Source organism: Lycorma delicatula, chromosome 1 (genome assembly GCF_047948215.1).
Source record: "Lycorma delicatula isolate Av1 chromosome 1, ASM4794821v1, whole genome shotgun sequence".
Lineage (NCBI taxonomy): Eukaryota > Metazoa > Arthropoda > Insecta > Hemiptera > Fulgoridae > Lycorma > Lycorma delicatula.
Genome location: NC_134455.1, coordinates 24,203,397 through 24,218,834, shown reverse-complemented (window position 1 = coordinate 24,218,834; position 15,438 = coordinate 24,203,397). Strand labels below are relative to the sequence as shown.

At 27.2% G+C, this 15,438-nt stretch overlaps 1 protein-coding gene across 1 annotated transcript in view; it reads left to right on the top strand.

Moving 5' to 3' along the window:
• Positions 1-15,438, top strand: part of hgo (homogentisate 1,2-dioxygenase) — a 53,142-nt gene that overhangs the window by 1,352 nt on the left and 36,352 nt on the right. The window contains exon 2 of the mRNA XM_075378364.1: positions 14,279-14,414. Within this exon, the coding sequence (XP_075234479.1) occupies positions 14,279-14,414 (136 nt within the window). The remainder of the gene's footprint in view (positions 1-14,278; positions 14,415-15,438) is intronic.

The window sequence follows — 15,438 nt, the reverse complement described above, 5'->3', positions numbered from 1 at the left end:
AGTTTAAATTTTGGTGCGTGTTGTAATATATTAATAATATACTGCTGCTCTTTTAAAATTTGTTTTGTTTTTTTTTTGAAATTTCAGAAAAAAAATTTATTTAGGCCGTTTAGGTTCATAATAGGACTAACATGGATGTCAAAGTGATGTCGGTTTGCTAGAAAATTTTTCCGTAGCAAATTCATTATCTGTCTCCTTATTTTATAAAGTGTAGTTTTTTAATTTTTTGAAAGAAACCATTTTTTAAAGTATTTAAAAGTAAACTTTGGATTGAAGTGAAAAATACTAATTGCCGTTTCTTGAAAATTATATAGCAATTTTTGTAAACAACAAGCCATTTACTTAGTTTCTCAGCCCTTATAAGAGAAGATAGGTTTTCGACAAATTTTTCTAAAGGAATTTGTCTGAACTTTAAACCAAAGCAATAGCAATTTTTTTATTAGTAAAAATTTCAAACAAAAATAATATTCTTTTTATGAAAAAAGTAAAATATTTTCATAAATAAGTTCCTTATTTAATTATAATAGTTCCGTGATTTTCATGACGCAGGTATTAAACGAGCTTTATAGCGCAGGTAATATAGGTTATTTGGATAGTGGAAATTTATTTGGTAGATACCAATTTCTCTAAGCATAAAAAAAAATTAGAACTCAAGTGGGGTATCGAATAAAAGTATTTGAAAAAGAATTTTAAATATATGTTTTGCAGTCTTGTATCAGAAGTATACATACACATTATTCATTATTTAAGTAAACTGATTGAACTGAAAAAATACACTTTGCCGTTTAAAAATAAGAGGCACCAATAATAACTATTTACGGTAGCATAAAAAATTAACCATCATTGCCATTTAGAAAACAGAATTAAGAAAAAAATTAATCCAAAATTTCCCAAAAGGATAATCTGAAAATCTGATTCGAATGAAACGTTAAATGTTTTTTACAGGAAGTAAAAACAATGTTTTTACTTCCTTTTACGAACTAAAGGAAGTATTGTATCGCGAAAAATTTCGGTTTTCAGATTTTAACGGAAATATCCATTTTCACCATCCCTGAATCCAGTTTCACTAGTTACGGCGTGTATATTGCGTAACTCAAAAACGATTAGCCATAGAATGTTGAAATTTTATTTTAGGACTGTTTAATATCTAATTGTGGGTTGTGCACATTCCCTTTTGATTACAATAAATAGACTGGGCCAAAACTGTGTATACAGTCAGACCTGTAAATAAAGCGGGTTTCAATTTTCAAATATTTTGATTTTGGACTTTTTTATAACTGTAGTAATAAGCCCTGTTGAAAGCTTTTCAATGATTTGTCTATCATAAGTGGTACTTATTTTCATTTGTTCCAGTTATAGCCAAATAAAATTTTAATTAATGTTTAGATTACAAGGAGAAGGGATATCTGGTCGAATCCCACTTCATATACATATCTTTTTAACTTTTTTTTAAAATTTAAATGTATTGATTTATTAATAATTATTAACCTCTGATTGTAAAAAAAAAAAAAATAATAATAAATAATAAATCAATTTATTTAAATTAAAAATAAAGTTAAGAAAAATATATGTGTATGAAGTCGGATTCATTTAATGCGTGCATGGTTACGGATCGGACACGTTTTCTCTTACACCTCACAAACTGTAGCAACAAATGTTATAAATTCAGAATAAATATACAAAGACAAAAACCCTAACCACTATACTCATTTTAAAATCAATAAAAACATGTTAAAAATATAAACCAAAAATTGAGTAACCTTTTTCAGTTTTGTTTTTATTTTCATTGAATTAATGAAAAAAAAAAGGATATATATATATATATATATATATATATATATATTAATGAAATATGATATACGTGAATAGATAACACTTATTTTGTTCTCCATTTCTCCTGAATAAATACATTTTGTTCTTCTATTTATGCATTTTTTTCAGTCTACTTGATAATAAATATAGCTACAAAGTTTAGTAACCTTCTCCTGTTTCGGTTTTGTTTTCATTTTGTTGGTGGTTACATAATAATAATTTAAAAACACGTAGTATTAGATAAATATAAGACTTAGATTTATTTAAAGAGTAATAAAGAGACTTTTACTCTGTCCTAATATTTCAGGTAAGATTGTTGAATTAATAATTGTATAAATATCTGATGTTAATAAAAACTAATATTTTATCAGTTGTGTAACTGTCCACTTTACTAAAGAATTGGAGGATCGTATCTTACTTACAAATGAAATAAGTTTAAATGAAGTTCAGCAAAAAATGTGCATATGTAATTTAATATGCGTACAAGGAAGTCATAATGTCTACATCTGATTTTTAAAATTAGATGTTCAAAACAGTATACGATAAAAAATAGTATTTATATATTAAAGGTAATAAATAAATTATTGATGGAAAGATTCAATAAATCAGTCTACTTATTTGTTTAAATAAATTAAAAATAAGTTTAACATTTTTGATATTTTCTTTAAGGTTTAACAACAAATTCAATTCAGAATTTTCAAATATTTTCTATACTTAGGTTTTCCTTGATGAACTAATGACCTAGGATTATTAAAAAATTCAGTTGTGGAATTATCTGCCTGGAAATTACATAAACATTACACCATTTGTATTAATTATGAGGGGATTAAAAACGATTGCAACGAACAAATCACCAACGCTTACCGAATCCTTCCACTTTAAGTTTAAAAAGTAAAAGTTTAATATCTTTATTTCCCAAACCACATATTTTTAACCACATGTTAGTGAGAGGGTTTCAGAAAGGTTTAAGCATGCTAAACATCTACCACGACAATGTTTTCACCAGGGCTTCCCTCAGAAGTATACTGATTTAAATTTTATTGCTATATTAAGACAAACGAATTAACTTTGCAATCAATTTTACTTTTGCGGAAACGTTTTAAAATCACGTTGTTCGTCATTTGCAGAAGGTGTTTGCATGAAACTTTCCAATAGCTTTTATCAAAAAATAAAATTATTAATATTACACTGGAAAACTCAATAACTTGCAATAAGTACTTTGATTTTTTTCATTCGATTTATTCCCTCTTGGTCTTTTGTACTCTAACTTGAACAGCTGGGTACATTTCTATGTAAGTATGTATAACGCAATTTAATTTATCTGTTTTATATTTTTAATCGATATCAATAAAGAAGGAGTTTTTAATTCAACCGTTATAATGTTATGCCAATTATTTTATGAGACTGTAGTCGACTTCAAATTAAAAAAAAAACTTACTAAATTATGATAAAGTTAGAATAAATTATAACGAGTAATATTTTGACTGGCCGAAAAAGAAATCAAACTGGTTGTTTTCAGAGTATATAAGATTGCAGAAAGAGACCGACTTGCTGAAAAAACTCCATTTTGCTTGGCGGATATTCAGAAAAAAAAAACTATCGAATTCTTTAATTGTTTTTTAGATCTTTTTAATTTTACAGCTGCTGTATTTTTTAAAAAAATTACGTATTATTTTGCTGATGCTGTAGCCGTAAAATTGTTTTCTGGAGATTGTTTATTTACCTTTTTTTCCATGAATTTACTTGTTTTTGTTATTAAAATATAATCATATGAGTTATTCAAACTAAATGAATACATTGAAGAAAGTGTGTAATGTGCATTTGTATTTTATATTTTATGACTTTGTTATATGGTTATATTTTGTTGATTTAATAAACAAGGTCATGAAAAAAGAACTGGTTTTGGCTTTAAGCCATCTTATTTACTTATAGTTTATGTTATATTACAAATATTTAACAGAAGGAACTTTTTTTCTGAAAAATTGAATTAATTTAAGTTTGTTTTCTTTCAAATGTTACATGTGGTCTCACCCTACTGAGATGTCGAGGGTAAACATGTGGAAGCAACAAAATTATTATTTAAAAATTTTGAAATATAAATTATATGTTAAAATAATTTTATTATAGCATTAATTATACCTCAAAATACATCATGTTTACAAGTATGGTGCATTTGCATGCAATGTATTTACCACAGATATTTTACACACACAAAAACAAATCCTTTGAAACAGAAGATTATCTCTATTTAACTTACATTATTATATTAATAGATAAATATCTATTAATCCCAGTCAGATATGGTATTTTTCAGTAGGCTACAGAATTTCCATTTCAAACTCCCATGCACAAGCTTTAAGCTTATATGGTGAATAAATCATTCAAAAAAAAAAAGACCATGAAGAAGCTACTGGATATTATAGGTCGTGTGATTGCCAGGTTTTACTTGCCTCTTACCATGCATTAAGTAGTATGGATCAGGGCTTATCGGAACCGGTTAAATTTTTGCGCTACCAATTTCTTTTTTCTGTTTCGCAGTCAACATTTGTTATTGGGTTCTAATTAATAGTGTATACTGGCCAGGTGAACTAAGAAATTAACATGTATATGTACACTGTCACTTTACAAGCAAATGAAATAGTTTTTCCAAGAAAATTATTGCACACAACAACCTGAAGTTCTGAACTAAATAAATCTGTATCAAATAGTGAGAGCACTCTGAATAATGACACCATTCAAAAACTATGACTTATAAACTAAATAATGACTCAATTGTCGAAAATGTTAAAATCTATTCTGGTTTAATTATTCCTAATGTTGTAGTTTTTGTTTATAGAGGTTTGGTTTTTTTATTATGCACTGCACCTTATGATTTCTTACTGTATTGTACACTGGTTCTTCAGAGATGGTGATTTTTCAGTATATTTTAAAGGTGTTTTATTTGAACTTAGTGGTCATTTAAAACAGTAGCTATCATATAAATTGTAATATATCACACCTCGTTGTGTTTTCTAGATCTTGATAAGTTTTTAAAAAAACTGTAACATTTAAAGATTACTGGTTATCACTTTTAACATATCTTTTATAGTTAACTGATTTTTAATTAAAAAATGAAAATTCTCAATTTAATCCATAAGCGAATTTTATTTATTTATTGGCCATATTTTACAACATGTACAATTATATCACGCACAACAATTAACAGAATGTTATAACAACATAGAAAATAATATTGAAAATAATTTATTTGACAATATGAGCATTGCTAGCAAAGCAAAGCTTGAGTGCCAGCAACGAGTATAATTCAATTAACAAAAAAAGAAAAGCAAGTATATACTTTACAAAAAAGAAAAAAATTACTATTACTGATTCGGTTATTGTTTAGATCAAGTACAATTAAAAGAGATGATTTATCTATTTTTGCATAGCAAATCATGTAAAAGAATGTTGACATAAACATAAATAAAATCAATAATATAAATAAATAGAATTAATATAAATATTATATTGGTATAAGTGCATAAAATTATTGTTGTTATCTGTGCAAATACTTACAGCTTGCAAGAGGGTTAATTAATATGGTATTGAGAAAGTATTGTTACATTTAACCCATTCCACAATTTAACAAGAGATTCGTAATTTTTTTTTTTCAATTGCTCTGAAATAAGATGTACTAAGTTGTTATAAATGTAAGAAAATTGTCTTCTTGAAACAATTAAATCATTGCGAGGAATAATATAGTTAGATAAAGTTTGTAAATTGTATATGGTAGAATGAGCATTAAAAATGTGTATTATAAACACATTTAAAGAGCATAAATTATGTATTAAAAATATGTATTACAAATGTTCATTTATAAACATTTTTTTAAAATAAAGTTGTTTGATGATCATAATACTAAACTCATTAAAAGGTTTCTTGCTGTGATAAAATCTTTGTCTATAAAGTGCTTATTTATACTCTTTTGTATTATAAATGTTTTATTAAGGTGCATGTCTAAAGCACTACTCCACGCCCATATTCCATTTTGGAGTACAGATTGTGAATATGCAGAATAAATTATTTTAATTATATTTTTATCTTTCAGTCCATTGATATTATAAAATTTAAAAATTGACTCAAGTTTTTAATGTGCATATCTGATATTAGGTATGGGTCTGAAAATTCCTAAGTATTTGACTTTTTTTACTCTCTCTAAAGAGGAACAAATGCGTGATATGTGATCTGTGTTTTGATAAATAAATATTTTGGTTAGTTACTCTCGCACATGTGGATGAACGGATTCTTATATCATTTTATGAAAACCATTTTTTACTAGCGGTTGCCCATTTTTATTTGGAGAAAAGGCCATGAATACACTTTTCTTGTAATTCAGAGTGGGATTATGCTGACTAAGCCATGATTTCATTCATAAGTCCTATTTAAAAATTATAAGTAACGCCTTCCCAAGAAGATCAATGTGGTGTCATTAGCAAATGAAATAATATTAAATCCTACCAAGATTAATTTAAGTAAATTTTCTAATTAATATAAATTAGAAATAGTACTGGTGACAAAAGAGGTTCCTGAGGCAGTTGAAATACTGTTAAATATTTTTTGCTAGTTTTTTTCAACTAAGGTAAAGAAATGTTGTCTATTTTTTAAATAGCTGGTGAACAACTTTAAAAATCACATGAAAATCTATATTTTGTCACCAAATTTGAATAAAGGAATCAAATTTGCAACTTTAAAATCAAAAAGGCAGTAGCCAATTTCAAAAAATTTATTTATTATAAACTGAATTGTTAACAATATTGTTCAAGACTTTTAGGAAATGGAATAACTGATGATTTTTTTCTTTTTATTTTGAAGAAGAACTTATGGAAATTAGGAAGTTTCTTTTTAGCAATTACTTGGGAAATTTTTAAATGAAAAATTTTATGATCAAATACACAATTAAATTTTTTCACCGATAGCTTTGTGTTGCATTACTATACCGTAATTGTATATACATTCTAATATCAATCTGATATCATATTCCTTTTCCACAATGGTTATACACAATTACTTGGAAACTTTGGTACAGTATCATATATATATTCTAACATCGCATAGAGCAATGATGCAATCTCTTTATATCATTTCTTTGTACTAATTTTCATATTTTGATGAAAAAAAAAACACTTGTTCTTGACCTTGCACTTCTTTTCTTTCAGATAGTTTTACTTTGTGTGCCTACCTCTATCTTAAACAAAATGAAAACTAAAAATAGTTTTAATAAATTAAAAATAATGTTTTAAATCATCATCAAAAAAGTTCATTAAATAGTAAAAAATAATACTTTCTCTTTTTTTAAATTTTGGTTAGTCAGCCCCAGATTAAGAGTTAAATAGTTGGTGTCCTTTTATTTGGTGCAAACTTAAAAAATTCTAAAGTTATAGAATCATTGAAGTCGGGTTTTATATATATATATATATATATATAATTTTATTTTTAGATTTTTTAGTTTTATGATTTCTTTTGGAAAAGAATATACTTCTTCAATTGTTGTTCAAGTCTTCAGTATATATGCTGTACTTATTACCTCAAAATATTGTTGATGAATTTTTCTTCCATGGAAAATTTCATCTTTAAATGGCAAAATACACTAAATTATATAAAAACTGGTATTTCATTGGAAATTTTGTAGTATTTTATAAAAGATAAATCCAACTGATGTAACTTACACTGATAAACATAAACGGGTGGTCTGGTTCGTAGTGTACACTCTATTGGTTACAATGCTTATATATTTTATTTTTTCAAAGAACCAACTATTTTTATTATACTTGTCTCAATGACTGACTTGAATTTATAATGTTTTTTTGAAGCACACCATCAGAGTCCAGTTCAGTTCAATTATTCTGCTATTACTATGGAATATATTTTCTACATGGGCTATTATATCAGATATGCATGGCATAATGCTCCTACATTCTTTTATGGAGTCCAGAAAGCTAATATATTGGAATTCCTGCTAATAGACAAGCCAATAGTGCTGCTAAGGAAGTCAATACTGATCGTATATCTTTGATTACACATAGTTTATAAAATCATTGCAGAGACTAATGTGATATAGAAGAGGATGACCATGTCGGCAATAATCTCTATTCTATATACAATAAAGTAAATGCCCACATGAAACAACTACTGCGAGAAAGTCATGTTTTCTCATTCTCTTGTTGTTTCATGTATTACAAATATTAGCGAGGTTATTATGAAACTTTTTTTAAATATGGATGGATTTTAAATATAGAAAAGACACAATTATTAACCTTCATTAAAAATTATTACTTCAAAAAAGACTATTTTACAGTCCCTTAAATTTTGCATAATCTTTCATTGGAAAGAAAATTACTTTTAAGTGTGCAGTATGTCAACTTTTTATAATTTGGTTTAATGGTACCACTTATTTTGGGGTCTACTCTCTATTGCAATCATTCCTGTATTTGGTACGTTATCTACCTGGTTAACTGCCCATTGAAAATACAATTTGTATTTATCTCTTAAATATTTTGAAATGTGATCATCTTTTCACCAAATGTGAAAGAATTGACTTTTAGAATTATCTAATTTCAGATTTGATTTTATTCCTGAAAAAGTCCCATTTACTAATTTGAAACAGGGTATGTACACACTGTTTCACGAAATAAAGATTTACTAATCTGTTCCACTCTTTCTTATTATTGTAATGCATGTAAAGCACCTGCGGTATAGAAAGCACTAATCAGAGTTGTTTTTTCTATGTTGAACAATAGTCATTATGGTTAACAGAATGAAGATATCATTTATAGGGTGTCTATCATTTGCATTTAAGTGAGCTTATTAGGCTAATATTTAACAATATATTTATCTCAGTGAAAAAGGCAAAAGGAATCCTCTTTACACATCACTTCCCTAGTAAGCTTGGCAAGAGATATTTGTTATTTATAAGAATAGCTACACCATTCTTGGGACTGACTTGTGAATGTGTCAGGTCACCGACAAAATTACAATTATGGCATTAAAAAACCCACCTTATAGTGGATTAGAAAGCACATACAGTAAAATAAGTTTTAGTATTTTCATGAATATTTAGGTCTTCAGAATAATGCTTTTCAAAAATATATAATTTACCTTGTTTATATTTTATAAATTATTGTCATATTTATTGCGTATTCAAGGTGTAGTGTAAATTAAGAGAAAAATCAAATGGAGAAATGTTATGGGATCATCATATCTTACTCATGAGAATATCATGAAGACTTTAAGATGAGGTTAAGTAGAAATAAAAAAAGCATTTTCAATCTTGGAATTCTTGTGAAAGAGTTTTTCTTAAATAGAATTGGTAAGATATCTTATTTAAACTGATGGATACATACACATAATGATGTTAATTGAAAAATTAATTAGAGTTAACAATCAACTTATTCCTTTAAAGAGGATAACAAATGTATGATGTTAATTATAGATTTGTTTTTGTAGGTTCATATAAATAATAATATGTAATATTATTATGGTTATTTTGTTTAATGATTGCAATATTTAACTCTAAACAATTTCCTAGCTATTAACATTAATTATACTTTTTCAACATGAATGAAAGGGGCTTAGCTTCTATATCTCGTTTAACTTAAACAATACACAACCAGTTAATCCTAGTAGTATTTAGTACTGTCCCTGGCTACCATTCTGTTTTATATTTAATAAACAATATATCCTAAAGTGATCCATGGATGTAACAAGTTATGAATACATGCATTATACAGATATCTACCAGTTTAAAATTAAGAAATTTGCACAAGGTATCTAAAAATTTCTCAAATATCATATGAATTGACAAGCCAACACAATTGCATCCACACATTACGTATATTAATTATTATTTCATATCTCAATTTCAGCAGTTATAATGCAAGGGAATGCATATTTGATTTAAATAATTTTACAATGTGTGTCATCGCAGTTTTATTTTATAATTCACAGAAACACTAAAAAACTAGTTAACAGAAAATTAAATGAATTAAAAAAGAATACTGTATGATTCATATTAATAAATGTTGATAATTTACAATTTATTCTTACTGTAATAGGCAGGCCAAAGTTAGAAAAATATTGCAAAATTCAGATTTAAATGCCTTTGAACCTATTTTAAAATAGGATGCAGCTTTTGAATTAAAAATTGTTTTTACTATTAAATAATTCCTTTTCCTTCCCATGAAAATGTAAATTAGATATTTGAAGGTTTGGAATTTCACCAAATACCTCAATATAGCTGGATTCTAGTATTTCTATTAGATATATCTTTTTCTGATTTCATGTTTATCAAGTCTTGTTAACACCTTTTTTTAGAAAAAAAACATAAAATAAAGATACTCATAGGTCAGGCCAGGAGACAGATGTAGTATTTGATAAACTATTCATATATAATAATTAGTTAAAGATATTTAAAGAACATTATAATTGTAAAATGTACCCAAGAGCAAATAATAGAGATGGATTTTAGTAATGATAAAGTGTATGATAAAAATTACAAAATTAATAAAAAAACTAAAAAAAAGAATACTACAGGTTTAAAGGAAAGATGAGATTAAAATTTAAACCTAATTTTAATTTATGTCTAGAATCATGGAGTGAAAGAAGTTTCTAAAAGCACGCAGTGAAAATGATTGGATGAATTTGAAAAAGAAAATATTAAAGAATGATGATGTACTTGGGTAGAAAAGTAGTAATTTGAAGAAAACATTGTATTGTGAAAAATATACCAGATCTATTGGATGAATGCAGAAAAATAAAAATAATTGATGATGAAAATTGACTGAAAGTTGTATTAACTTAAAAGAATTGACATTTATAGGAATTGTAAAGTAACAAACAAAAGCTGATTGAAGGTAAGATGTTGTGAACTAAAAACAATAATTACAGGAAATATAAATGCAGCTTATAGTTAAAAAGATAAATTTTGTTAGGAATGTTACCAAAAACTAATATTACCAGATATCCAGATTGACGATCTGGATAAAAAAAGATAAAGTGAAAAAGAGTTAAAAGGTTGCAGACTTCATAAAGAAAAAACCTGATAATTTGAAAGTAGACTTTACTACAGCCTAAACTGGATGGGCTCTGAAACGTTTAAACAAGAATAGACCAAAGGAATTTGGTTATATGTCATTTGAATGATTGTGCAGTTTGAAAAAAGTGTGTATATATATATATATATATATGCTCTATACTAAAAATATTATTTTTTTCCACTGTAAAAAAATGCTATAGATAAATGTAAGAACTTCTGCACTGTAAGTTTATCATTTCATGCTTTCAAATTACTTATTTGAATAATTTGTAGAACAATAAAATAGAATTAATTGGAAGAAAGGTTACTTGATGAAGACTAATTTAGTCTCAATAAAAGAGCATGAAAATATGAGAGGGGATTTTCGCTCTCCAATCAACTTTAAGAGGGAATAAAAAAAAAAAAAGTTGTGCACTTGGATTTATAAATCTTGAAAGAGGACTTGATATTGCAGAATGGAGTAGAATGCTAAGAAGAATAAGACTGAAACATAGAGCCTCTGACTTTTACTTTTAATTTTATATTGCAAAAACAACTAATGAATGTTATGAGCTCATTAGTCTGTATGGTATAAATGAAATGATTCAAGAAGAAAAGACTACAGCATTATCTTAAATTGTTGTATACCTCAGGGACATAAAGTTGCTGACCCAGGTGATGGTATTACAAAAGGTAGGTGATATCAGAGGAAAAAGAAATCAACAGATGAAGAATAGATGAGAGGGATGAAAGAAGGGAAAATGAAGATGGCAATTATGAATATAAAAACATTAAATGAAAATTTGGAAGAAGTAGTTTATATATAATGGAAAATAATATTGAAATATTGGTGTCTGGATAGAATTAAATGGAGTGAGAGAGAGAGAAAGACAGAGAATAAAAAGTTAAGGACAGCAAAGGAGAGAAGGAATTAACAAAGGGATTTAAATTGCTACAGAATAAGAATTGAGCCAAAAAATTAATAAAATGGAAGTGCATATACAAAAGAGTTGCTGAAGTAAGAGTATTTTAGGTATATTAGTATATGTTATAAGAAATTAAAAATGTAGACCAGGATTGGTAGCAAAATCGCAACATTTATGAAAAGTTAATTTAAAAAGAAAGACTGTTATTTATTATTTCTTAAGAGATACCACAACAGGAGAGCTCACTGGATGACACATTAGACAAGAAATTGGTTTAGAGAGAGACCACAGATTGCAAAATTTAGAATGGGAAATGAGAAAGAAAAGTAAGGGCCTGGAAGTTGAATTCCAGTTAATAGATTTCATTTGTAAATGATTTTATTTACAATAGCGAACAAATTAATCTGAATAAAGGGAATTTTTGTTCTGTTGTAGGAAATTTTCATTCTGTGGCAGACTGGTTGCTGTTTGGAGTTTTCGGTTATGTTGTTAATTCATATACAAACAGAATTACTGGTTTTTGTGCTTTTATAATTCATTACCAATTAGTTTTTGGTGACCTCGTGAGTTTCTATTATACGTTTGTTATCCGTTTCTAGTTAATACAATAGATATAACCCCACAAAAGCTGTCAAAAATTGTTGCTCTGTCTCAACACAAACAAATGATTCAAAGACAGATTGCCAGTGGGTGTAGTGTGGGGGAGTTAGGTACTGTAAATGAAATCATGAAAAGATTTAAAGAAACAGGTTCTGTCTCTCCAAAGAGAAGAGGAAAATATGGACAGCAAAACAAAACCACACCTACACAGGATCAATTACTAATAAGTAAAACCAAAATTAATCTATGATTGTCAGCTGTTTACTTTAATGTTTCTGATATGACAGTTCATAGAAGATTGTTGGCAGTGAGAAGGATGTGATGAAGACAAAAAGATTTTAATGGGCAAAGGAACATAAAGAATGGATTATTGAGATGTGAAAAAAGTTATTTTTTCAGATGAGACTCATTTGTTTGTCCAAGGGGAGAGAGTAGCCTACATTTATAAGTAAGCAGATGAGAAGACTACTGCGCCAGCACACCTGCAACAAGCTCACAAACACCCAGCCAAAAAGATGTTTTTCACATGAAGGGCCAGGAGCACTTATGCCTGTGGATGAGATGATGAAATCAGACCAATACATTAACATATACCAAAGAAAAATAGCCCTATTGATGCAGAAGAACCCAGAACTCATTTTCCAACAGGATCTTGCACCATGTCACACATCTAAGAAAGCAAAGGAGTTCTTCAAAAACCAAAAAAATTGAGTGCTCTTGTGGCCAGGGAACGCCCTTGACCTGAATCGCATTGAAAATTTATGGGCCGTACTAAAAAAGGAAGACTTGGGAAAATGAATTGCAGCACAAAAACTGACTTTATTAGTTCAGTGATACAGGTTTGGTTTTGAGATGAAGAAATCAAAAATCATTGTTCTACCTTAGTGGGATCAATGTTAAAGAGAATTAATGAGATAATCAAAAACAAAGGAGGACACATGAACTATTAAATTTGAGTAAGTTTGATTATTAAACATTTTTTCTTTTAAAAATAAAATTTTCTGTTAAAAATACTATGTTCGGATTAATTTGTTCGCCACTGTACAATTAAAAAAAACTGCATCAAAATTAGAAATAAAAGAAGTGGAAGAAGAGTGTCATATAAAAGAAATCATTTGTAAAGTATCAGTGAAGATAATCTGAAGAACAAATGGTAAATAAAGAAGGTATTTTAAAGAGTATATAGAAAGGCCAAAGAAAGGAGATACAAATATTTGCTGGGCTCAAAGTTAAATAAAAAAATCAGGACTGATATTCACCTTGATAGATTATTTTCATTTTTTTTTTAGCATTACTTAACTTCATAATATTGTATGTTTCAAGTAAATAGTTTAAAAAGAAAAATTTTCTGTTATTGCTTATTTTACAAAAATAAAATTTTCAATTAGTTCATTTTTTATAAGAAGAAAATAACACATATAAAAAAAGTATTCTTAATTATCATAAATACTACAACTATTTGCATATATATTTCTATTTGTATAGATAGATATCAAATAAGAAAAGGTAAATGGAATACAATGGTATACTATGATAGGATAGTAATAAATCTATTGATAGTGACAAATTGGTGAACAAATATTTTTAAATAAAATACATTAAATTTTTAACTATTAACTAACTTAACCTATTTTATTGATAAATATGTTTTGATGGTTTTCACCAGTAAATTTTTAACAATAAACAAATGAAAATTTTACCTTTTTCAGTTAAGTTTAGAGTATGTATATTATTCATTGTGCATGGGCATAGATTTTGTAAATAAATATTTCATTCTGATACACATATACATTTATTGGTGGTATATTAGTACAAAAAAATAATGGAATATTGTTGATGTTCATGTTTATTGCATTTTGCTATAATCCAAGGAATATATTGTTTGTTTTAGTATCTCTCTGGATTTGGAAATGAGTTCAGTTCTGAGGATCCTCGCTGTCCAGGAGCTCTTCCACAAGGACAAAACAATCCTCAGCAATGTCCATATGGACTATATGCTGAACAACTGTCAGGAACAGCTTTTACAGGTATATATTTTTTCATGAATACAAATAAATAAATTTTATATATAAAATTATATACTGTAACAAGACTTCACTTGGTGCCATTATTATCTTTGTCTCATTTTAAAGTTCAACTGTTTGTCAATGCCTTGAATAGTATGTTTGTTTAAATTTCAAACGAAATGAACAAAAGTTGACAACAATTTATTACTCTCATAATACTAATGCATGACAATCTAACTGTTAATGGAGAAAGTGGACGAGAATACATATATAAAGTTTTGATAATAATGAACTATTTATCTAACTCTTTACTCAATAAACCTCTTTACTCAGTATGTAATAAATTCCATTCCTGTGTAATTTAGAAATTCTAAGCATTTCCCAGTATCTTAGTAGAATGATGTCTGTTAAAAATTTAAGATAGCTAAAATCAGGGCTTAATTAAATTTTAACTGTAAGCTTAAATCCAAACTTCTAGTAACTTAACATAATACAAAAGCAGTATGTCATCAAGTCTTTTAAGAAACCAAATATCATCTTGAAAGAATCATAAAAGAAAACAGAAAATCAAGGAGATAGAGCCAATATGCAGACAAGTATGAAGGAAAGTCTCAAGTAAAGTAAATATATTCATGGACAATATCTACAGTGGTTCAATTAATAGCTGAAGACAAAAGAGACCCTGTAAATGTTCCCTGATTTGTATTGTCTCTAGTTTAGCACTAATTAAAATCTAATTTTACAGTAACATTATTGTCATCAGTGTCTCTAAGATGAAATTCTATTTGTTTGATAATTGTGTAAAAATGGTTAATTTCCTGTTCAGAAATCATGTAGTTTTTAAGATATTTCATACATTTTTGAAGCATTAAATAAAATATGTCCAGATCTAACACTATTTCTCTGAGAAATAGTTCCACCTGACTATATAGAATGCATAAAAATTTTTTAAAAATTGTATGAAGCTATAGAAAGATGCTAATTCTCATATACTGTAATGAACCAATATACTCATATACTGTTCAATCAATTCTGATTACCAAGA